Consider the following 24887-nt stretch of genomic DNA (forward strand, 5'->3'; position numbering starts at 1 on the left):
GGATATATCGTCAATCCCACACCTAAATCTCTCTTTCTTCATACGATATTTTAGTTGTAGCAGGGCATATCGCAAATGGTTGGAGGGTTCAGATGCGGACGGGTGTGGAGGAACCCTCAATTTGACCAGGACCATGTGGGCATGCCGGAGATGGACACCGGAGACAATGTCGAGCGTAGAGTGACGCAGCAGAGTGAGACTGGAATACCCAATTCCCAGAGTATCCTTGATGGTAATTGCCCTCAAATTGAGGCGATCAAGCATCTGAAGCACAATGGTGAAGCGGACAGTGTCGCAAGAGAGAAAAAAGGGGGCGCAGGCAGAAAAGGCTTAGTGTTTATGTCTCACGTGCGTTACTAGGCCAACCAATGTCATTGCTCTGTCAGTCACGTGCCAGCCTTGCACCTTACACGTGGCTGAACACTCGCCATATGTTCTTCTACTGAACCTCATCATCAACAAACGAGGCTGAGCCGCCCACGTAGAAAGCGGGTGATGCACCAACACATTGGATACAGACAGTGCCATGTATTCCCATTGTTTTGATTCCTTTGTTTCCAATCGCGTGTCTAGTTCACCATCTGTACACTTTGGCCTTCAATGCTTGTGTACGTGAACGCCGACATGAGCCTTGATCCAGTCCTTTTCGTTGTCCCAACATCTCCAAAAGCTAGCCAATTGCTGCTCGTGGAAGCCGGTATTCAAGACCTCAGACAGTATTGTCATGTCCCGCATGTTTCGACCCGCCTCAACAAACAGAAAGTGCAGGGCTTGGGGTAAGTCCGACTTCATACAGCCATCCTTCACCCCATCCGGGGCAATAGCAAGTCAAGGACTCGATTCACTTGACTTCATGCTCGTGGATTTCGTTTTGCTCCTTCTTCCCTTGTCCCTCACGGATCGACTCCGGGGCCACTGCAGCGTATGGATCCTCATCTGCCTCGCCATCCTCCGCATGATCTCCCACATCTTCAGCAGATCCAGCGTCAACGGCGTCACCCCGGTCAAGTTCCATGCCAGTCTTGGGCTTGTCCATGATCTCTGTCTCCGCTTCTGATTCACTGAACTCAACACTGTCCGCCGGAACCGTATCCTCATTCCCGTTGCCCTGGGCCGCGCCCACGCGACCGTCGCGAAACATCCCACCGAAAGGAGACCTCCTCCTTGCCACTTTCGGGCTCGGTTCTTGCACCTCGATTACGACGGGTCCAGTCTCCGTTTCCGCGTATTTGTCAATGAACGCGTCCTTCAGGACTTCGTAGAGGAAACTATACTGTAATTCGTTCATGACCATCATCATCCGCTGTTCGCGGAGCGTATTCACAGTTTCCGATATGAGATCGTCTTCGTCTTTTGGATCGGGTGTGCTGGCTTTAACAGGCCCACTCCGGCCCCATGTCCCTGCGCCGTTAGAATTCGTCGTCGGTGTATGCGTACCTGTCTGCGGAGGGGAAGACTCGACCAGTCGGCCTGCTTCGAGCTCTTGTAGAAGGAAGTCGAGTGCTATCCAAGTGCCTGTTCGGCCGACTCCGGCAGAGCAATGCACAATTCGTGGAGAGTCACCCGCAACTGCCCTCGACACTTTAGTCAGTTCCACCAGAGCTCTCCGGTCTTCGGCTTCGGGTTTGCCAAAATCTGGCCAGCCGTGGAACAGGTAATGATAAATTGTTTTGGTGTTGCCGTCGATCGTCAATCGAAGTTTGCGGACTTCGCAGCCAATCCTGGCATCGTAGTCCAGGGAAAGGAGGGTGACAGAACCACATGAACCTGGCTCCTGGGCCGTATCACCCTGTTCGTTATCTTGAGCAGCACTTCGTGGCTCACTACGAGTGTCTTCGGCATCTGTTCCAACACTATCAGTCTCAGCGCTTCTCGTACAGGAGTCCAGAAAAGGATCACCATCATCCGCGGCCTCTGTGTCTCCATCATCATCCCCCCCATGCTCGTGGGCAGGTAGGATTATCGTGGGGTTGTCCATGTCGCGAGGGAAATACTGGGCGCATTTCTCCTTGTTTCCTTCATAGAGCTGTGTGAGCATGATAATAACGCCCACATCGCCAGGAGTCTCTTGCATGACCATGTGCCAGAAGTGTGAATACTGTCCCTCCTTTGGGCCTTGTGTAGCGATGTAGTTGCTTTCGACTGGGGTTGTCGAGGAAACTGAGGGTTGCCCAGTCGATGCTGGAGTGGAAGTACCACTGCGAGACTTTTTGGCGAGGCGACTCCTGAGGGTGATGGGGGACGCGTTGACGTAGTCTGATCCTCCAATCGGTTTTTTCAATTTGACCCTCGACGATTCCCAGGGTTGGACATTACCGTAGCGATTGCGACTGAGGACAGCCCACGAGCGGTCGACGCGGAATGGAGACGTGTGGGGGTTCTGCGAAGCATGCTGGAGGCGGTATCTCTGCTTCCACTCCAAATCCTGGAACGCCGACGAGATCTCTATTGCACCGCCAATTAGATACTCGACCGAGTCTCTGTGAGAGTGTCAACGTCCACTGGTACTTACTGGCACGGGGTTTGTTTAGGTAGGCAGGTATCTTGACATTGACTTGCTTTGCTGAGTCATCAGGTTTGCCAACCGCACCGTTAGACTGTCCCTGGCCACGAGAAGTCGGTCGAGATACGGTCATTGCCGTTTCTTGGGATCGTTGCCTCTTGATAGACCCCTGTGGCGGAGTGCTTAGTGACAAGGATTGCGGCATGATGTCGGTGATCTCGGCAATGGTTGCTGCATCGGAGGAGTGAGCTGAGCCGGCCCGACTCACGGAGGTGGAGGGAACCGGAAGCGAAGAGGAGGTGGTAGGCCGGATGGTAAGGGTTGGGATAGGTTTGTTCTTCCTCCCAGAGGAGTGGATATGAAGTCTCTGCAAAATTGACGGGCGTTTGGGAGGGGTTTGGTTGGAAGATTCTCCAGAGGAAGGATCCTGAGGAGCGGCACCGGCTTTGTCGGCGAACAGCCTTGAGACGGTCGTCGTGATCGTGTGCCGCGATCTATGAGAGGAACACCAAGAGTTTGAGGGTCGCTGGACACAAAGGAAGGCCAGCGCTCAATGGCTGGGTGGACAAAGAATGGTTGGAAGATGCTTGGCGAGCGGGTGGTTGATTGCGGAATTGAGGTCGTGCAAGGCCGCGGTTGCCAGACCCTACAGTCGACGACGTGATCGTTCGATAGATCCCGGTGACACTCTGGTTCTTGGATGCCCAGAGGTATCAAAAGGAGCCGTGTTCGAGATGGACCTTCACTCTTTCGGAGATGGGGTGCGTCGTCGTCGATTTCAGGAAGCGCTGGAGGGGTCTCGACGTTGAGGAGTTGCCGAACTGCTGCGCTGGATGGCCAGATAATGGGCAGGCTGTTCTTTCAACGAGGGAGATGGTCGGTACCCTTGTTCCAATGGAGATGTTTTATGGATACTTTGATATGGATTTTATGCTTAAGCGACCATGGCATTGTTCCAATCAAGAGGAAATCCAGAGAGAGCAAACGACACCAGAGAGGCGGAATGGCTGACCTCATATTGCAGAAGGCAGAACGCCGGGGCGTCTAGCAGCACCTCAAGCTTTCGGTAAATCTACGTCAATTACCACCATTTTCTCCATCTTGCCTAGCCGTGAGCGTCCTTTCTGACTGTCAGGTTGTGGTATTGTCTCGTCATATTCCAGCACGAGGAATTTGTCTGGTGCCGGATGCGGAGTGACATCGACCACTTTCTATCATTTTTGCAGACTGCGCCGCAGGCAGCATCCGTGAAATAATCGCCCGACCCATCAATCAACCCAACACCAGCCCTACATACTGAGATTCCCTTGACGCCTCATCGTCGACGGACACTTCTCTATCGACACTGCGCCGAAGTTGCGCCCGGGCTGTGCCGACTCCTGCCTGCGTTTACCACAATGGCTTGGTGGTGGCTTCTCGAGGTCTGATTGTTTCGCAGCTTACTTTCGTCAGAAGACAGATCTACTGACCTCTATACAGAAGCGATTAGTAGAAATGGTAGACGATTTCCGTCACAGACCCAGGCCCATGCCTCTCCCATCCTCCCAACTTAAATTCTCTAACCTAGACAACACGATCCGCTAGCTCCTTCGAAGTCCCTCCTTTCACCGCGGTGTCCAGCGCGTCCACAAGAAAGTCCACGAGCTACAGCATGGCAAACCGCCGGAACACTATGGCGGCACGCACCTCGACAGTATGTGTTCGACAATCATTCCTTGTTCCCATTAACAGACCGTCGTGGTGTCCCCCAAGAAGAAAAGAACCAAGCTCATATGCGTGGTATGCGAAATAGGCGACCAAGCCACCGAGCGAGGCGTCGGTCACTTTCTCAAGCTATTCTGGGAGGAGCTGAAGACGGGTCACAAGCCTGGACCGCCAACGAAGAAATGAAGAGCGGGAGATGGCACTAAACAGTTATCGGGTTGTTATACACATGGACGCCCAATGAGTTGGGTGGATTTTGGAACGGTCTGAATTCGAGCGAAGGCGTTGAAGGCGCAGGTAGGCTTTACTATTGGAATTCATTTGCCATAATGTGCTTGAAGCACGGCTGGATAGGTTTGTGAGTTCCCTCCTCTGTAAATATGCGAGTCCGACACAAGATGTGTTCCAACATGCACTTGAATACACTCGCACTTTGATGAGGATTGCCTTAACATGGGCACAAGTCATTTTGACCAAGTCGGGTCTCAAAATGAAATACAAGCCGCGATACCCATAGATGCTCTCGCTCTATGGACTCACCAAGAAAGCTCTGCACCAAGGCTATAAGATCGGATAAAGATTGGGTTGGCTCAATTCGTCTCTGCATGGGGGCTCGACCCTCATTCCATCCGAAGAGCAGCTCTCATGCCAGCCAAGATTGTCTGTGTTGCTTCTCTCTCCAGGCTTCACGGACCAAACAACAAGGGATGGCGGACATGCAAACACCTAGAAAGTTGTTAAAATGAAATGAAACTGAGGAGTTGCAGGGTTTGGAGAGCGCCTGGAGAGCGCCTGGACGTGCCACAATAGAGTATTGTGTTCTGTGTGTCAGCGTCAACTCTCTGATCTAGTCATGTCTGAACGACGGAAGCGGCGTGAACATGTCAGTGCTCATCAACAGGTCCCCAAGGACATGCCTGGAAATGGGCGTGTTTCTTTCCTCGGTAGGGATGAGAGGAGATAGGAAGTCCAATGCTATTTCCAGGTTACTACCCAAGACTATTTACTTGTGGTAGAGATCTGCGGTCTTCGCAAATGAGGCTCGGATGACCATGGGCCTATCAAATCTGAGTTGTCGCCTCTTACTCGCCAGCCACGGGCTTGACAGAGATCCTGGGGCACAAATCAGCAGCAGGGAAACCCGATACAGCGGTGTGAGATTGTCGTCTGATTTCGAGAGTGTCGGACCACGATGCCATGTTACTGCTGTCATGCACGTCAAAGAATCCCCGGGAGGGCAGTCGGGAGACCGAAATGCCCGCAGCGGGACAGGGAGGCGGGACGGATTTGAAAACAGTTGGACCACGAAGGGTTCAGAGCCCGCAGCTAGCCACACAACAGCGGAAACGGAGTGCGATCGAGAGCCGCACAGCATACGTCCTCGTCTCCAAACCGCTGTCAGTCCTGTTGGCAACCTGCCGGGTCTGTCAATGCTCAGGCTCCAGCATCTCGCCCCAGCTCTTGTCGACAGCCACTGGGAACAAGCGGTGCTGAACAGAGTAAAGAGTTGGAAGATCTGCGAGGTTTTCCTGGGTCACTGTCTCGTATACTGGGTGTCGATTTACACAGGCGTACGCAGACGTTGCTCTCCGCTGCGCCATGCCTGCCCATCAGCAGACTTGGAGCACCCTGACACCGACAGCCACAGCCACAGAAAATGTGTTTGTCAACCTGTGGTTGGTGAACCATTCATTTATTAGCGTTGTGAAACCATGCCATGTCCAATCACCACCAGACCGTCGAACTGTCAACGGACGATCCATCCCGCCGATCTTGGTGGTGGATGTGACTGACAGGCAACCAGTCAGGTCGCTTGCAATATCCCAGTGTGATGTTGGGGATGCTTTGTTGTTTCGCAGACGTGCTCAATCGCACGGCTGTCAACAACACAGATGATCCAATCAAATATGGAATTCGGTGTGGGCTAGAGCCCGAAATCAACCTGAACACCGACCTGAAAAGGATCTGGTGCTTCCGAGCTGGAGTAATTGGACAACTTTGGAGGATCACCGTGAATGGGTCCGTCTTACTTGGGGCCAGATGCACTTGTTTAACCAGAGCCAGATCGAAGCGACCTTCTCCCAGGGCTGCCTGAGCCACCCTTGCGCGTAGAGGGACACACGTTGACTTGCTTGTACGAGTACTGTAACAAACCCAACAGCGCCAATGAAAATGGGCCTTTCCAAGCTCGTCACCTACTCCACTCTTTTGATGGTCATGATGCTCTCCGAGTACGAGGCAGAGTTGAGCGGGCACATCAGACACCCAGCGACTCTAGGTGCGCAGAGTGTGCGTCATGTTCGGTGCATTGAAAGAGTCCAGAACATGCTCCCCCTTGTGCGTGTTTGGCGTTTGAAAATCACCAGGTCTCGGGCGAGGAGCGGCAGATTCCGGAATATTTTAGCCATTGGCCATATTGTGATCTGGTTCTGCTGATGGGCCGTGGTCGACCCCTCGCTTGGACGGGGCGAGTCTCTGGGGGCCCAATTACTGAACAATGCCCGTGGTTGATATGCGCAGCTCCTGCGCAACCGTTGAGAATAGCTGCACATCACTGTGACTAACAAGTCATCACAGCCACTAGCCGCCCAATCAAAACTTGATCGTTGGAGCAAAGGAGTCGCTGTTCACATACCCAACATTGCTCCTTTCCCCTGGTTGAGAAGCAGTGCATCAGCAAGATCAGCTGTACAACCATCGGTTGCATGTCGCAACCGCGAAAAGGAGGAATGAAGGCGATTCTACTTGGTACACCCAATAGTGCAGGGTCTGGACAGGACGAGTAGTGGCTGGCGCTAAGACATGCAGGAGATCGTTGATCTGCGCAATAGGTGCTTCAGGTCAACCAGCTGCGAGGTGTTCGACAATCCCTCAACTTGAAGCCCGAGTGCTCACATTCTCACCGGTGGATTGGCAATGATTGTGTAAATGCCGAACTGGTTATTGTGTTCCTGACGGCGGAGCTCATAATCCCAAGCAGAGCCTGGGAAGTGGTGGGAGAGTGAATACCTTTGCCAAAATCTTTTGCAATCGGATCGCGATTACTCGATTACTGGTGGGACGGCTGGTGACGGGTTGGACTTTGTCTGCCACGTGTTAGTGGCGTCCTGCCAGTGGTAACAATGCAAGCGATATCCACCTTCATCATTGACATTTGTTTAGGACATTGCACAGCAGGGGCGTGCATTAAAGTGGACAGAATCAGTAAGAATGGGAGAAGGAGTCCCGAGAACACCACCAGATTGAGTTCTTGGTGGACTTTGAGCCGTGTCAAGTGGATATCTGGAGGCGTCCGACCGCCCTGGCAACCTGGATGGGTTTGCTGGATATGCAATAGTCAGGGAGCAATACGAGGACGCAATTGCGGCCGTCGTAGCATCTAGTTAGCTACACCTCCGACTGGCCCCTGGAGAGCGATGCACATCCGCCGGGGCCCGTGGTTTTTGATGAGACTCTGGGTGATAGGTGGGCATCGTGGATAATGTACCATACGAGCAGGAGTCCTTCCCCATAGCCAACCTCTGATTGGGCTTGATCCCAAAGTTCTATCCAGGAAAGCAGGGTCGCTGAGGGATATTCGGGAGACGTCAAAGCAGGCTACAGAGTCGAGGGAAAGCCATGATTTCGGAGTGTGGTACTCGCTCCACTCCACATCGACGCCATGTCATTTACCCAGCTGGTTGTTGAACTCAAAATGTCCTGTTCAGGGAATGGTCGCACTGCATCTGGGAGAAAAAACCACGGGCAGCATCACATGCTCGATCCGGGAGAGTGGACTCTTGAGCCGTAGATTCTTGACATCTTGCCAAAAAGATGCGCCTTTCCAGCTCCGCCGCAAACTTGGATGTTGGAGCCGTGATAGGTCGATGCCCGAAACTCTGGCAGGTCAAGCTTGATGCAAGCCAGCCACATGGTTTCGAAAGCGCCGCCCTGATTTGCCCCCCCGCAGGTCGGAGAAGGCATCGGCTCCCATTATTGTTCGAAGCTCACCGCTTTCTATCAGGAAAACCACGGCGGGAAGGGTGTCCCGAAAGGCTTCTGCTCCAAAGCAGCAGTTGACGCTGCAGATCGGTCTCTATGTACGTACTCGAACGACGAATAACAACATCCGAGTAAGGAGGCAGACCTCGCGAATGCCTAATAATAGGCAGCATTATTTTGGCGGAAAGAACTATGTAGATAACCGAGAGTGCGACGGGGGAACTGTGGTATCTTCCGTGGGCCGAATTGGAATCGGATGTAGTATGGTGAAAACTTAACTGCTTGTACGGAGACGCTTGTCTGTTCGCTTCTTGCTGGGTGGTGGACAGCATGGCAAGAAGGAAAAAAGAAAGTTCCATCGAAAGGTCGACTCCGGCGCTGCCACGAATCAATAGTGGCAAGCCGATACGATGATGATATACATTAATGACGCCTGGGGGGTAAGGGATCAGAAGGTTCTGATACGTCGACTTGGATCGATCTGAAAGGGATGACCGCAAAGTCTAACGCCCAAGAACCACCAGTGGGTGACCAGGGTTGTCCGATTTGATTCGATAAGCTCTCAGATTCCACGTGTACTTGTACATCCAAGATGGTGAACGTTGGCTCTGACTTGGCTTCGAATTGGCTCGGAGTCCATTTCCAACCGCTTGGCCAAACAACTTCCTGGCCTCACTGCTCTGTTTGTCAGGTGTCATTGTAGCCCAGACATCCCTAGCTTTTGATTCAAAGTCTTAATCGCGTAAAGGTCATAATTCATTGGTGATAGGAGGGTCGTAGAGAACACGTCAGTGCTGGAACTTTCGGCGGGTGTATTGGGTGCGACTGCATCTCACGGCCAAATCGAGAACGGGACTTCGCGAGCGGTATCGCTTCTGCTTTGTACCTCTTATCTCGCGGTGAGACCAAATGCTGGAGGCGCCGTTGGTCGGCGTTAAAGCAGAGCTCAAAAGAAATTGAATGGCTATGCTGACATTGAGCGTGAGAGTTGCTCACAAAACCATTTCGCTCTGGCGTCTCTGGCGCCTTCGCTTAGCTGGAGATCAGGGTGGGTGGAGTTGTTGTTGCTGCGAGTCTGAGGGAGCGCGAGGTTAGGGAGGGGGGAATCGAGCATCGAAGCGATGAACAAGGGCCTGGCGAGTAGTAGGCGAGACAATTTGGGAATGGTAGAAAGCGGCAAATTGGCGTCAGAGATCCAAATCCAAAGTTCAGTTCTGTGCGGGTGGGTGGATGAGTGGGTGAGTGGGCGAGGGAGTGGGTGAACCACGACAATGCAGGCTAGACAAGACTTCTCCAAATTGAATTTCTGACTGTTGTTACACAGTATGACAAGTAATGGGTGATCAACTGAACAGTCCCTAAGGAACCGGGCGGACACTGACCCGGAGACTTTGAAGCACGGCCATTTGTGAGTGAGCGGTAATTCATCTCCACCACTCCACCAAAAACCCAAGTGCTCGAGCAATGCAAGTTGCGGCGGTGGCAGTCGGCAAGTCTCAAAAAACCCTCAATACGAGGCACCAAGTCTCGAGATTCCAGGCTGGGGGATGCGACGGAAAAGTGAGGGAAAGTATGTTAGGAACGGAGCAGGTAGGGGAAAGACAGCCCTGCCCACAAGCTGTGGTCAGACCTGCGGAAGCGAGTAAAGCAGATCTCTGGGGGGCTCACCAAAAAACCTACCTACCTACATCGGTACCCAAGTTTACTGCAGGGTGCACAGGAACCGATCTACTACCTTAGAACACCCATACTCGTACGTGGTAGGAAGCTGGGTATGACTTCTGGGTAAAGTAACTGACGCTTGATGACGCCCCCTCGTTGGTAATTACTCAGGTAGGTAGGTACGAGTAGGTGGTGGCCAAGCAAGCAAGCAAAGCAAACAATCGCTGGGGGGTTTGAGAGGATGATGAGGGTCACTTTGGGCGGATGGTGGGTGGTTGCTGTTCCTCCAATGCCCTAAAACAGTTGCACCATCATTCTCCCAGGGCCCCTGCTTTTCTCCCAGTGTCTTCCGCCCCCCTCCTGGTGGTGATGGGTGAGTCCTTTGGCCCTAAAAACCCATTTCCTTAGCCAGCCTTCAACTCTCCTCCCCCCCGCTTTTTCTTTGGCTCTTGGTGCAATTCAACCAACTCCATCCACTTCCCAGCTCCGACCCTTCCCCCCTTCATCCCAGTCACAAGCATCGTAGGCCGAGACCATCGCGCGGTGCATCGTTCCATGATCATCGTCCAGACAAGGCTCGCCCCTGTAAGCAGTCTATCGGTCTATCGCAGAGACGAAAAAGCCACCGTCCTTCCATCCTTTCCCCCTGGTCTGGGTAGCTCGCTCAGGTCCAAAGAAGGTCAGACTTTACCTAAAACGCCATCTGCCTGGAAGGGCGTCACCAAGCGTCCATCCACTTACGACGTATTTTTGATTCCCTGGCGCACCTCGCAAGCCCACAAGCCCCCCCAGGGTGCTAACTGGCTGACTTTGGCTGTGCTGGGTCAGACTTCTAGAGAGAACAACTGACAGGGGTCCCAAACCTCTCCTTGACTCGGCCTGTGACTCGCCAAGGGCACAAAGCCCACTTTTTGCTTTTGCACACTGCACTTGGACATCCGGATTCAAGGTTCCCACCTGTCCTCCGGCCCATGCTTAGCGCGATCTCTCGATCTTTCTCCGCCCATCTCGCTCTCTAAGACTTGCTCATCTTCATTCTCTCATCCATCGAACCAACCTTCGACCCCGAAACCCGTCAAAATCCCCTCCATTGCCACCAACGACCCTAACACCCATCTACACATGCGCCGTCTCCTCCTCTAAAGTCCTTTTGTTGTATGTCCTGTTCTTGCACATCTTGTAATCCGACATCCTCTTCGACGCTTCGTTTCGACAAGCAAAGTAACTCGAGTACGTCCTCATAACTCGACAGCGATCACAGGGAGACTGCGCACTCCCGACCACCTTTATCCCACCACATCAAGGAGCGGGTTCCTTCCTTTGGGTCGCCTCAGGTACTGGTTTGTGTTCTCAACAAGGCAAATATCAGGAGTGCAGGCCACGACGGCTTCTTGCACTGTCTATACCCATCTTGTCGGTGCAACAACAACAGCGCTGGGCCCAGGCTTTGCGTCACCTTGGGGCGGACTTGCAACGTCGGGCGGAAAGATACATTGGCAGCAAAACAGCGGTCCGGCCTCATGATCCATCGTGCTGCCTTCAAACAATAGAACAATAATCGCCGCTGGAAGGAGATTGTATATTGAACATCGCTACGATGGCAACAATAGAAACCGCTCCTCGCCCGAGGTAATGTCTTACCCTTGTACTGACTTAACTGAGTGCTGATGGGTGTATCAGAGACACGTTGCCATCTATAAGTCATCTCGAACTCGACACCGTCAGAAACGACAGGAACGACCTCTCGAGGTATTCCATTGGCAATGGTTTGAGCATCAGCACGGCACCCTTGGCCAGTCCCACGGCCTCCATGTACTCGGCCCCGCCTCAACCATACTCATGTGCACCGTCGACATCAGGCTCGACTGCGGGCGTGTCGGGATACATCTCTCCTCCCGAATCGACTACTCGACGCTCCACAAGAGACGAGAAGGAGTCGCCTGATCTTCGCAAGTCCCTCCCTTCTATCCACGAAGCTCTGGGAGACAAGTCGTTGCCCTTTTCAGGCTCGTCCCAACATCAATCTTTGCCCACGCCTTCTGCCACTGTTGGTCCGTCGTTCTCAGATGGCCCCAAGGGCCCCATCAACCCCTTCTCCCAACCAGCACCTTCTGTGCCCGTCCTACGAGACGTGTTTTCAACGTCTCAAATGACCTCATCGACCCCGACGGAATCGCAGGCCCCAAAGCCTCCTTTTCCACCGCCATCTGTCCCTGCCCCTGATCCTCGTCAATCAGTCTCTCAGACTTTTGGGTATCCGGGGTCTCCAAGTTCTCAGCAACAGTCAAACTTTCGTTCAACAGCTCTGGCTAATACCACATTCACGAACCATAATGAGACTGCCCCCTCTAGATCTCCTCAAACTTATGAGCCAACTAGGCAGCCACAGCCGTTTGCCCCATTCAACAATCCTGCTTCCGCGAATGCATCTACCTCTATAAATGATGTCTACCAGTTCACCGCGGGCTCGAAACCCGTAAACGAGGTTCCATTCAACGAAGCCGTCAAACGGCACTTGGAGGTGTTTGACGTAGAGTTAGGGCTCAATGAGGTTTGTTTCCCCCATCCTCTATGAGTGATGTGGCACTGACGGTATCTTTAGATTAGCGAATCCTGCCTGCGTATCCTCGAATTTTGCCGCACTTGGGGGCCACGTATTCACCAGGGAAGCCGATCGTCCTACGTGCAGGAACCTATGCCCTCGATAGGGGAAGCAGACGAGGTCCTCCGTTTTTCCCATCGTTCCTTCGAACTTCTCAGTTACGTGCGAGAAGTGGCAGTTGCTCAAGAGAATGCCAAAGCAGAACAGCAAGCCCGACTTGTTCGAGGCATCCAGCCTGAAGAAGAGTATCAAACAACGGCAGACGAATACAAAGGTGGGGGTTATACAGGAGGCGATGCAAAGAAACGACGCGGAGTCAGTGTCCCTGTGGTCAATTATGTTGCTCTAGCTAACGTGGTCACAGAAAGCCGCGCCGCCAGGCCGATGTCACAGTTGCAACCGTGCCGAAACCCCCGAATGGCGAAGAGGTCCGGACGGGGCACGCACGTTGTGTAATGCATGTGGCCTTCACTACGCCAAGTTGACACGAAAGTTGGGTGTCAACAAAGCGGCAGCTATGACCGGGGCGAATCTCCGGCCCAAAAACGCCGATTCCACGAGGCCGTAACGGAGTACCTACTTGTAACATGGAGGTTGGGGTTCTGGAGGCAGAAGAATGGATGAAGGCGACGAATCTACTTGTTGACACATGTGCAAAATCTCTTTTAGGAGACACGTTTACGACTATGTGGTCGATTGCTCGGGCACTTTTACGACGAAACCTTTAATGGAGTTTAAGCGGCGTCTTTTGGTTTGATTTCAACGACGCTGACCGGTACACAACATTGGAGTCACCAATGGAAATGATGTGTTTTTTGCTCAACGGACTGTACAGATGAAAGCTTGGAGTCGTGGAACGACCAAAAAATCACTCTTGGAGGGAAAAAGACGGCGTCACTGTGTACAGTCTTTGTGCCTTATTAGAGGCATCACGGGGAGCATGGGCGAAAGCGTCGTCCGGGGGTGGGGGGAGGCCATTGTGGGCTTGTTCTCTGATACCCCGATCAAAGCCTTATTAGAGGCATGCGGAGCATTTTGGCTCCTGAAAATATGTTTTACGATATTGTTATTGCTTAGTTACAGGGTGGCATACCGACGGAACAGGTTGCTAGGCGGGTGGATGGGTGAATGGATGAGCGATGGATCAGCATAGTTGTTTGGGGGATGGGCTGAGGGGTTTCGCCTTGTGTGTTTGTCTTTGAGGTTTGACTTGACCCTCCCGGCAAATGAACAGCATACAGACGGGTGAGAGAACGAGCTGATCCTCAAGCAGGTGCATGGTTCCCCTTGGTCAGCCTCTATTCAACTATGTTTCGTCCTGGCGGCAGCGGCTGTCGGGGAGTTTTCTCAGGGAACCATCGTCATCACAGTATGGAGTACTCATGCAAGGTTGCAACTACAAGAAAAGCAAACAGAGACTATTCACAATCTATCGCAGCAGCCCCAAACCTCGGCTTGGAGGCTCGCTGGCTTTATCGCATTTTGTTTCCCTCGCATTGTTTCCAGGTTGTTAAGGCTGCATTTCCTTGAAGGACATTTCTACTAAGAACGGCTGGCATATGCTCGTTGGCTCAGCAGACAGCAGGCCATTCTGCAGCCTGCGAGACAGTGGACATAGGCTATCTGAGTGGACTTGGATCGAGGCGGCCACGCAGCCCCCGAATCCTACCGGACAAGAGGTCTCTGAGACGGTTCTGATGCTGTCAACCATTCACGTGCTTGATACTGGGTGTGTGTACGAGGATTTGTTGCCTGCCGGAATTTTCCAAGCGACGAGGAGGCCAGACGCCACTAGGACAACTGCCAGATCACTGGATCGAGATCTACCACTAAGTCGGCCAGACGTTTCTGGCTGGTACCGAACCCATCTCCCTCTCAGACATGGGTTTGGCAGAGCGACCACAGAAACTCCCCGTTCGTTTCAGAGCCAAGGAGCGATTCTCTCACATGGAAAGGGGAGGGAAACGCGCAAAGGTTTGAGCCAGAGAAACTCGAGTCAGCACTGCCCTGCCCAAAGGTCACACCACCTGATGGGGCTGTCAAACCAATAGAAGGTGCAATACAGTCAAAAGTTCACAGACCAGCGCAAGCCAACAAGCCACCCGGGACACAGACTCCGGAGAAATCTGGTCTGGTCACTGAGCTAGCCTCCCAAGCTGGCTGGCGAGGGAGAAGAGGAATGCCGACTAAGATACTCGAAAATGCAGCCCGGACAGTTTTCAAGCTGCGAGTCACCGTTTTGGGCGATTCCTCCTCTCACGCCGCTCAACATCGATTTTCCACTTACCCTGTCCGGGGGCCTTGTTTCTCGGGGGGCCTGGCCTGTCTGAGCACCTTCCTAGTATCCAGGTTTTTGGGGAAGTCATGACAGAATTTCCCGGTCATGATCGGCATATCCTTTGGGCTGGTCGCATGGTGCTTGTCTACAAGTATAGCGACCCAAAGACCATCCCAGGCCCCTAGGCCCAAGGGTAATGGACCTCCCATGCCTAACAAGTACATCGCCAACCCAGGATCGGCGCTTGCTTTTGCCCCGCCTGTCCTGTTTCTGATCTGCGAGCCCATCTTTCCCCCTGGGCATGATCCATGCTATCGGCCAGCGTTTCAGTTGGTTGGCCCGAACGCCCGACACACAAAATGGGTTACCAAGGAAGCTTTGGACGACGGAACACCTCGGGACTGAGTAATTGACAATGCCATGCGCCATGGTCGCTGATAGAGTGGCTGCGCTGGCGTTTCCATCCTGTGCACACATACCTTGCATTGGTTTTAGTACCAGGGATAGCATCGAAAGAAGCGTTTCAGAAAGAAACGAACCCCCGGCCAAGGGAAACACAACAGATATTGCGCCACTTCGACATAGACCATGACTTATCACTATGTACTTTGGTGTACCTCGTACAAGTAGTTGAGCGCAACCGCCACCAGACGCCGTACGTTGACGAGAGCTGCTTCCAAATGGACAGTACCAGACAACTCGAATATCTTCACCATTGCTCTCTTCTATCGACACACCATCTCTCTACTTAGGACTCGATTCGCCAGGTGGTGATCTTCTTGAGCGATGACCACAGTCAGGAAGGCGAGATCTCCCGGAGTAGTCCGCTCCATCTGTATCTGACCCGGCAAGATCCCAGATCCGTCCCATCAAGGGATACACTACCTGGAGAAGAAAAGTCCCAAATGTCACGAATAGGTGTGACCCAGTAGTCGATCACGATGCCCAACGTCTAACTAAGTCCGAGGATGCCGAGTCGAGGCCGAAGCTCCCGAATTTGTAAAAGTATTTTGAACCATGATTGCAGTATTCCCTCTCTTGCTCCTTTGCTTTGTCGCCGATCCTTTGCATCATTGAGGTGCCACGTCCATCGTTTCGTGCTCCATATATACTCCGCTGGAGGAGTGAGAGTCGAAAGGCAAAGGGTGAAGGGCGTCTAAGGGCGTCGATGGAAGCACGAGGATCTCGCACGAGTTGTGTGGTGGTTGGTTGGATGGGTGGTGGCTCCCAGCCTCCTTCGTCCGTTTTGCCGCAGTTGCAGGCCCCCACCATTAACCATTCCCCTCTTACGTCAGAGGCTCATTGCGGGTGCCGGGATGGTAGCAGGCCCAGCAACCAGGGTAGGAGCCCTGTGGAAATAGTGTCTCTCAACCCGCCTTCTTCCCCCGACAAAGAAAAAAGTTGCTAAGCTTCATCTCAGCGCTGCCATCTCTGTCAATAATTGCATAAATAATCACAATACCATCCCCGTCAACTTGAATGAATGCAAACGCTGACAAAGAACCTCTGAAGTGACCCTACATATCCTCTTACCAAGCATTCCGCATCAACCCTTCGCCCAAGGACACCCATGACCAAGACCACACTTCCATCATCAAAGCTTCATGGGGTGTGGCGTGGCCTGGACCAGTCGATGGATCCTTCCAGACGCCGCCAACACCAACCTTGATCTGGCTGCAAACGGTCAACGCCAACCCCCCCAGGAGCCCCAACAGGGAGGGGCGAAATCACAACGGTTGATCACCCTTTTAAGCGGCCCCTGTCGCGCCTACAAGTAGGGAGCACCTGAGCCTTTCCCCTCCAGACCGTGCCCACACCCCCTGGTTCATTTCTCTCCCGCAGTTGGCCAGCCACCGACTACTGGATGCGGGCGACCCGCAATGATGACTCGTACAAAATGACCGGCCCACGATCGAGTACAGGGACTGTGGTCTTTTCCATGTCGCATCACAAGTTTCAACAGGGCCATATTTGTAAAGTTGAATCAACAATGCAACTCTGTCAAAGTGCCATGAGAGCAAACGATCTTGGGACAAAAAGTAGCAGATAAGTGAAGAAACCCCCGATGCGATCGCGTTCCGCTTCAGCCGGTTGGGTCTGTATGCAGAACCCAGTACGAGTACAATACCGAGCACTCGTACCTAAATCAAGTTTGGTCACAGCCCAGGGAAGGGTGTCAGGCCACTGGCTCCACACAGAGAAATGCATTAGGAGACAATGCAGGTTTCCCCGAAACCGGGGTTTTCATCTCCTATCCAGAGCTAGCCCCGTACGAGTACTCGTTGGGTGCGTCGCCACCACTCGTTGAATGAGAACACATCCTTGGCCGTTAGCCGGGGCGGACGGACCATTTGACAAAGCAAACGAGCAGCCTTCATCCTCAGCCGTTCCACTTACCGCGGCCCTAACAACAAAAGGGAAAAGGCCACTCTCATCTATCCGCATGTTCGCCCCCCCTGTCCACTCTGAACCTTATCCATCGTTCTTCTTGCCTGATACCCGCAGCATATCGATTCTGGTCAAGCGTGATCGAAGATCTCTCTCTTCGACTTGCCTCTCGATTCAACCTGTCCTCAAGACGCTGTGCGGTGGCGTTTGTAACCGAGATGAGATATGGAGCAGCCTGCGAAGCGACATATCCAATGTCTCAATACTTATCAAAAATCGAGATTGCCGGAACTTGCCAGTAGGCTCATCCGTCCGGTTTTGATCTTCTGGCTACGCGACAAGTGAACGCGTGTACGTCGGACTTGGAAAGCCTGAAACCCCAGCCGTACGACTCGTTTCAATGTGGTCCCTCGACTAGGATGGCATTCCCCCCTGGACTTGCGACCAGCTCCAACTAAACGGATTTAGCCTTGAGTGGCATCGCTTTAGGGCTTCTCGGCCAGCAAATCCAAGGGTTCCCACTGGATCCCCAAAATAATCGACTGACCATCAATTTACTCGTATTCACATCCACGCTGGAAAGGCTTGGGATGCTATGGTCGATACCAAACCTGGATTTGCACAACGATCCGAGCATGGTGCGACATCCGACCAACTCGCAACACGTCCTGCATTGGCGATGCGAGTCTGGGTAGACCTATCTTCAGAACATCGCTAATCGTCCCCTCGAAATCCTGCAGAGTTTCCTAAATGGGAGCAGTTCTCAAACAACAGCGACACTTGTCCCCATCTTTCCTCCATTCGGCACTCTTGGATATTAGTGCTTCGTTATGCGTGCATGCATGTGATCAGCGATGGCGAAGATTGTGTTTGACGCTGAATATATCCAGTGCCAGGTTCGGAGGCGTCAACATCCTCATCAACAGTTCGGGCATTGGGCACACAGATCGAGATTGACTGCCTACTACATACCTGCCTTGCATCTGATGGTGATGCCAGTCCCTAGTCGATCGTCCCGGGTCTGGGCATTGAGTCAGTCCTGCACAACAGCAAGTTGAGCAGCGCCGTATTTCGCCTTGCAATATTTATTGCCTGAAACAGGGTCTAACACAGTATTGAGCTTCTGCGACGATCATTGTCCACCCACTGATAGCTTCGGGCGGTGCTGGTTCCTATTCAGAGTCAAAAGTGATCCTCCAGGATCCCGGTGATCACATCAGGGGTCGAACGCTGGGTATGGATGGTCGTAACGTTGGGGACCATCTCTACGTCGATCACCAAAGCATTAAGAAAACTGAGTTCTACTAAGACTGACTTCGATGCAACAACTTGGTTTTCCTGCCAGCCGAGGCCGGAATATAGCCCGGCTTTTTGCTTTGGCAGCACAAGGATTTCAATAGTCTAGATGCGACGGTGTTGTCCCTTCTTATACAAGGCGCAGGAACGCGTTATCCACAGCGCAACAGAGGGGGGAATAGATACGCAGACGCCTTCACTCGCTGCTGCCCAGCGTCCTTGGAGAATGGTTGGTGTCACGCCTTTCCCTGCATCCGGTCCTTGTTGGAGTCACCTGGCCCTCCGTGAGCGGAGGCTTTGTGGCCCATTCGATGTGACATTGGCGCGAGAAGATGCCAAAATGCAGGCCAGCGCGCGGGCACCTTCTGCAACGGATAGGTTGTCGGATGGTCGACCCGACCTGGTGCCTGGATGCCGATTGATCCTTACTTTGGTCGCTTTGCCCTTGAGCGCAGGCGGAGCTATCACTCGCCATGGCATTATGGTAAAAGTTCTTGACCAGGCAGCGACGCTGAAGCTACCTTTCGCCCAACTTCGGGTATGGAGGTGATCCGAGTCGTTTACAGTGCTGTGCTAGCCAGACTTGACCGTGGCAAGGTATGTGTCTGCTGATGGCCATCAGATGATCCCCTTTTGGCCGGGATCTCCCTCGGTTCCAATGGTGGGACCAGTTCGCAAACGCCCAGCAACTGAGGGCTGTCTGCCATATTCTCTCATGTCCTTCAGCACCTTGCGGGCGTGTGCCATCTTGCCGTCGTCGGGTTAGGGTCGATGAACTAACCAAGGCGGCTCTGCTTAATCACCACGGGATACTTGAAGAACTGGAGCCACTGTCCATGTCGATTGAAGATGCTCTCCGCTTTCCGACTATGTAGTCGCGTACTTTCTGACCAGAGAAGCGATTCAAGCGATTCTTTGCCCTTTGTTTTTATCGAGAGGGCCATTTTTCCTCATCCGGGAACGAAACGATGCCTGACCCTCCCGCGAGTTCTTGCTGCGCGGTCCGAAAAGGTACTGATGGATGATCAATGCATCGACGTCCGATGGCTTTAGAGCGGGTCGGCTGAATCAGATTGAGAAGATCCAAAGGTTGGTAGTAGAGGGAGTTCATGGTCATTTGAGGAAAGACACTCTGTGTTTCAATTTCGTCTCCTGTCCCTCATCAGGACCATTGCACTGTTAGAAGGAGAATGCTGATGAAGCCCAAGGATCGCGCTCTTTTTTGGGGGCAAGCATTCAGCGCAGAGCTACAAAAAAACAAGGCGCAAAGTCATCAACGATCCGAGCAACTGGTCTACGCCATGGTCGATGCTCGACTTGTGCCTTTTCCCCTCGTCTGCCGTGTTCATCGTACCCTGAACCAGGAAGCTGTGTCGCTGAGAGATTTTTTAAACCCACGAGCCTGACTGGGGAACAGGAAATGTCGCCTTCGTGCTGCTCGACCCCGACTGATTCTGCTAGGAAGCTGAAAGCGCACGGTTTGTTGCAACATAAGGCGACCAGGTTGCATCTGGCTCTCTTTCCCACTCACGTGGGGTTTTTGCGAAGACGCTGTGCATTCAATCCGTTTCTTCAATTGTGAAAGGTAATGGGCGATCCAGTTGGTCCATCACCAACTTGATAATAGTGAGGAGTGCAATACAGCCGTATTTGAGTGGTATATCCACTAGGGGCAGATTGAGTCATGACTTCGGTGGTTGTTTTCATTGAAGCATCGATTCACTTTTCATCAGGAAACGAGACCTCGACCTTTCATCGAAAAAGGGGTTGTTGAGGACGCAAGGCTGAATAGCATCCTCCATCATGATATGGAGACTGACCCGCTGCTTGGCACGGTGGGCACAATTGGGGAAAAGGGTCGCGGCAATCAAGTCTCATCGAGTGAGTCACCCACATCAATCCCCCCTCTGTTCTTCCTTTCTCTCGCCTAGACATAATGCAGCAAGAGCCATAGTATTGTAAAAGTAATGGAAGCTTACTCATCTGCGCGGATAAAAAGAAGCGTAAGTCGACACAGAATCATCAAACCTGTACAATGACTTTTCAATCGTCGAAAAGCAAACCCGACAAGATGGCCACGACAAGCGAGCAGATGGAAGCATCGGCAGGCACGGTCGACAATACGTCGGTTGCGTCGCTCGTAGACGTCAATGGCAGGTCTTCGGCGCCGACGCAATCGCTTCCTCAAACCACCACGTCGCAGTCGGCCGAGTACCGCCATCGTCTTGCCGAGATCGTATCGCGGGCCAATCTCGAGGATCCGCTCAATATTGTCTTCCAACAGGAAAAGACTGGCCAGGCCACGGTCGTGACGCCAGACCTTCTTTACACTGGCGCTGCAAGGCGGATCGAAACCAAGGTGGCCGCCGGCGCGTCAGTTGTCGAAGCAGCCAACTTTGCGGCAGTGGCATGCTGGGAGCCGCCATCGTCCAACCCGCCACCCTTTACGGAAGCACAGTTTGAGGAGATGGCCCGAGAGAGGCCCGTCTTTGCACAGTTTGTCCGAGACATTCAAGACGCGAGGCTGGCTTGTCTAGGGCCTGGTCAGCCATATTGGACGCTTTCGCTGATGGCGCGGGATCCCAACCGCAAGGACAAGGGCGCCGTCAGAGCTGTCATTGAACCATACATCAATCGAGCCAAGGAGGACAAGGTGCCGCTCTGGCTTGTGGCGGGCAATCCAAGAGCAAGGAATGTCTATGGATACTTCGGCTTCAGGGTTGTAAAGGTTATCTGGTCGTATCCCCGGGACAGGAAGGAGGGCGACGAAGGCGTCCCGACTTGGTGCATGGTCTGTAACTGGCCGGTAGAGTAGAGGTTGCCGGGGCCGTAAGGACTTGATGCGTCGCTGACCGTCTTGTGTAAATATTTCGTCTCTGTTGGAAGATAGATGGCTATGATGAGAGTATTATGCAGTGTCTATGTATGGGATGTTTTCATTGGGTGGTGGGGTGACGGGGGGAGATCGAATAGGGCCGCAGGCTGGAAGTTTGGATTTTCTTACAAGATTGATTACATATTAAGGAGACTGTTGACTGCCGGGATGGCTGCCAGGTTCCAGGTGCGCTGGTGCGCAGGCGTTCACTGCACGAAATTTGATTGTGCGGGGGGATTTTCGTCCCCGTATGATCCAGCCAACCACGGCCCCCGACCATAGCCATCCACACCATCCCATCTCATCGGTCCATTCCTTCATCCATTGTCCTATGGCACCTAATTCCCTATCCAGACCTTCAACCTGGTGCCTGAGTCGCTGCCCGCTTTGAACGACCTGACCTAGTTCTCAAGAGACGTCGACCTGGCCCTCGCCATCTCTGTCATTCCCTCTACAAGTCACAAGTAGGACCTCTCGGTGTTCTTGCGCAACATTCACCGTCATCGTATCATCAGCAGCTACGCACCGCCCGCTCGTTCTCGACTTCTCACACCTCGTGCCACCACCTCGTCCTTTGCTCAGCTCGTGGTGCGTGTGCTTGGAATCTGTATCATTGCTGTCCGACGCAGCGTAACTTCCAGCGCCGGCTGCCCTTGTGTCTGGCCTATAATGTGGCCTCTCTCATAGCCTGGACGTCTCAGCGAAGGGTTGCCATGAGTGAGGAAGCCAGAGAGGCCTCGACTGCAAGCGGTTCCAATGCCGCTGAACGCGTGGTGAAGAAGAGGGCTTCGCAAGCCTGTCACCATTGCAGAACCCGCAAGGTAAAATGCGACTTGGTTAAATCTGGCGTGCCTTGCCACAACTGCTCCTCGGATGGCATCGAATGTATCATCCTCGAATCGAGACGGAGCAGAAAGTATCGTCTGCAGAAGCGTCAGTCGACTCGCCCCACGGCGCTTCCCCAGATTTCCCAAGCGCAGCCAAAGACCGCCTCAGAGCCTTCAGCTACCGGGCTGCAACTCCCCGATGGTGTGAACGATGCAGCTCCAGCACTTGAGGCGAGTACTCCTTCTCAATCAAATCATGGTAAGACCTCTGAGATGGTTGCACTATCAGCCAGCGCCCTTAGTGACCTGAGAACCATCTGTAGTGCATTCCTTCATGCCAATCGAATTCAAGACTCCTCACATTCTTCCTCGAAACAACAGTCTGGCCGCGCCGACCCATGCAAGCACGGCCTCTAATGCATCCGTCGTGGGAGCCGGCACTGATTTGCCGCCCTTCATTCGCCCTTGTCGACTAGACATTCGACAGGATGACTTGAAGTTCCTGCGTCGCCGTGGCGCTTTGAGCTTACCCCTCGGCGAGCTCCACGATCAGCTGATTCGAGCTTTTGTGCTCTACGTGCACCCGTTCATGCCGATCGTCGATCTGGAAGACTTCCTGGGTGCCCTCGACGGCAAAGATGGCTCTCCGAAGATCAGCTTAGTCGTGTTTCAAGCCATCCTGTTCTCGGGCGCTGCCTTTGTCGAGCTGCCGCTTCTCCAGGAAGCAGGCTACGAAAGTCGAAGAACTGCAAGAGCCGATTTCTATCAGAAAGTCAAGGTAAGTTTGTCGAAATTTGTGACGGGGACAATATCATTGCTCATCACTCGTCCAGCTACTCTACGACTTCGACTGGGAAGTAGACCGAGTCGCCCTTATCCAAGCACTACTGCTACTAAACTACTGGTATGTGTCGGAGAACGACCAAAAAGATCCCTGGCATTGGCTCGGTGTCTGCGTTTCTCTGGCCACCAGTATCGGGCTGAATCAACCCTTTACACATGCACAGAAGGACCCCAAGGTTAGAGCTCTGTGGAGACGAATATGGTGGAGTTGCGTCCACCGCGACAGGATCATCTCTATCAGCATGCGAAGACCAGTGCGAATCAAAGACGAGGATATCAGGCTCTCACCTCTGAGAATGGACGACTTCGAGACTGGGCCTTTCCCTTCGGCGATCTTGTGCCTCCAAGGCAATTCTTTTCTCACGGATAGATATGTGAGATCCATGTTGGCTGAGATGTATATCGCAAAGCTCAAATTGCTGCTCTTCATTGGACAGATCCTCAAACACTTTTACCATTTGCGCGGCTTTGGTGGCTCTACATCCGAGTCGACCTTACTCTATACTCCCAAAAAGTCCGAAGTCAAAGGGAAGCAATATCTGCAGTTGCAACAGGACCTTGATCAGTGGTACAGGGAGCTTCCACCCAGTTGCTGGCTGGTAACGAGCAGCAGCAGCGATGACCTCGATCCGTCTACTGCAGATTCTCTTTTGATGCACCGGTCAGTATTGAGGATGCTCTACTTGATGGCATCTGAAGCTCTCAATCGCCCTCAATCACTGTCCAAGCCCCCCAGTGGCCGGGAGAACAGCCCAACGTCAAAGGTCAAGGAGGCAGCTGAGAAGATTGCGGAAATGACAGAATCTCTACAAGAGCGAGACCTGGTCAGGTTTCTCCCACCACTGTCGGTGAGTTTTATGCTGCTCGCACTCGCCTCCTTCTTGGTGGATATGAAAGCGAAGGGCCAAAGCATCGGAGCGCTTCCAGAGCACCAATTTCATATTTGTATGCGAGCATTACTGCAACTGCGAGAAATCTGGCCCATTGCCGATGCCGCTTGCTTTCTGATCGGACAGATGATCAACAAGCATCAAGGCGGCAAGATTTCGACGCCGGCGGTGCAACCAGCGCCGTTGAATATAAGTCTGTCATCGTCGAACGATTGGCGACCTCCTGAGATCCCCCCCAGACATACACCTCCTGTCCCTCGGTTTGACCAAGTATCGGCAGAAGTGCCTTTCACTTCTACCGCTTTAAGCGAGCCACCGACGTTCACAACACATCAACCAGAAGTGGTTCCCACAACGACCCAGGGATTCGTTATGCCTTACAATTGGACAGAGGAGGACTTTGAAGGCGACTATGGGGTCATGATGGAGGCTCACGCACTGAACATGGACCTCGCCATGCCCGATGCAGAGGTGTTGGGCTTCTTTGGCAACGGTATGTTTGACTTTGAACCATCACCACACCATGACCAAGTTGGACAAGATGGTCTCCCATATGCTCCACAGCAATCTTCCGTCGTCTGTGATCCATGGAATTCCACGGTTGTCAATCAATACATGGATCCTTATCGCACGCCGAGGTCGATCTAGTGGTACACGACCATCGTCATGTGTAATTGTTACACTTTGCGAACAAAAGCCCCGAGTACAGTTGCCCTCGATCTGCAACACGGCCTTTGTTCAGTCGACTGAAGCTCTGGCTGGAGGCCAAAACCGACGGATATCCATCTGCACCTTGTCAGGGAATCCGGCCGGCTCGTCGTCTCACGTGGTGCATTTACAACAAGGTAACAAATGCCGATCGTGGGACTCTCACTGCACCTGCGGTGTGGGCCTTCGTTGTGAATCCAAGCCTTTGCGATTGGCTTGGTAAGTTGACAATACCTGGAAAAGCGCTCAAGAGTATCAATACCGTGCCGAGAGGAATGTGCTCGCGAATTCGAGCGTTGTCGCGCAGAACAGGTTTGCGACTCAAAGGCT

General features: G+C 52.9%; 5 protein-coding genes across 5 annotated transcripts; 4 read left to right on the forward strand and 1 right to left on the reverse strand.

The window, feature by feature from the left end:
* Nucleotides 1-841: 841 nt before the first annotated feature.
* Nucleotides 842-2708, reverse strand: Z517_07103 (uncharacterized protein; the record flags this gene model as incomplete). Its single annotated transcript, XM_013428841.1, has 2 exons — nucleotides 842-2445; nucleotides 2513-2708. The coding sequence occupies 2 exons, from the start codon at nucleotides 2706-2708 to the stop codon at nucleotides 842-844; spliced, it is 1800 nt and encodes a 599-aa protein (XP_013284295.1).
* A 1446-nt stretch (nucleotides 2709-4154) lies between these two features.
* On the forward strand, nucleotides 4155-4393 carry Z517_07104 (uncharacterized protein; the record flags this gene model as incomplete). The annotated part of the gene is made up of 2 exons (XM_013428842.1): nucleotides 4155-4196; nucleotides 4235-4393. The coding sequence occupies 2 exons, from the start codon at nucleotides 4155-4157 to the stop codon at nucleotides 4391-4393; spliced, it is 201 nt and encodes a 66-aa protein (XP_013284296.1).
* Nucleotides 4394-11447: 7054 nt separating this feature from the next.
* On the forward strand, nucleotides 11448-13020 carry Z517_07105 (uncharacterized protein; the record flags this gene model as incomplete). Its single annotated transcript, XM_013428843.1, has 4 exons — nucleotides 11448-11479; nucleotides 11531-12401; nucleotides 12453-12767; nucleotides 12817-13020. The coding sequence occupies 4 exons, from the start codon at nucleotides 11448-11450 to the stop codon at nucleotides 13018-13020; spliced, it is 1422 nt and encodes a 473-aa protein (XP_013284297.1).
* A 7465-nt stretch (nucleotides 13021-20485) lies between these two features.
* On the forward strand, nucleotides 20486-21229 carry Z517_07106 (uncharacterized protein; the record flags this gene model as incomplete). The annotated part of the gene is made up of 1 exon (XM_013428844.1): nucleotides 20486-21229. The coding sequence occupies one exon, from the start codon at nucleotides 20486-20488 to the stop codon at nucleotides 21227-21229; it is 744 nt and encodes a 247-aa protein (XP_013284298.1).
* Nucleotides 21230-22002: 773 nt separating this feature from the next.
* Z517_07107 (uncharacterized protein) lies at nucleotides 22003-24497 on the forward strand (the record flags this gene model as incomplete). Its single annotated transcript, XM_013428845.1, has 3 exons — nucleotides 22003-22375; nucleotides 22428-22894; nucleotides 22950-24497. 3 exons carry the CDS (start codon nucleotides 22003-22005, stop codon nucleotides 24495-24497), a joined length of 2388 nt encoding a protein of 795 aa, XP_013284299.1.
* Between the last annotated feature and the right edge of the window lie 390 nt (nucleotides 24498-24887).

Source organism: Fonsecaea pedrosoi, assembly GCF_000835455.1.
Source record: "Fonsecaea pedrosoi CBS 271.37 unplaced genomic scaffold supercont1.4, whole genome shotgun sequence".
NCBI classification, from domain to species: Eukaryota; Fungi; Ascomycota; class Eurotiomycetes; order Chaetothyriales; family Herpotrichiellaceae; genus Fonsecaea; species Fonsecaea pedrosoi.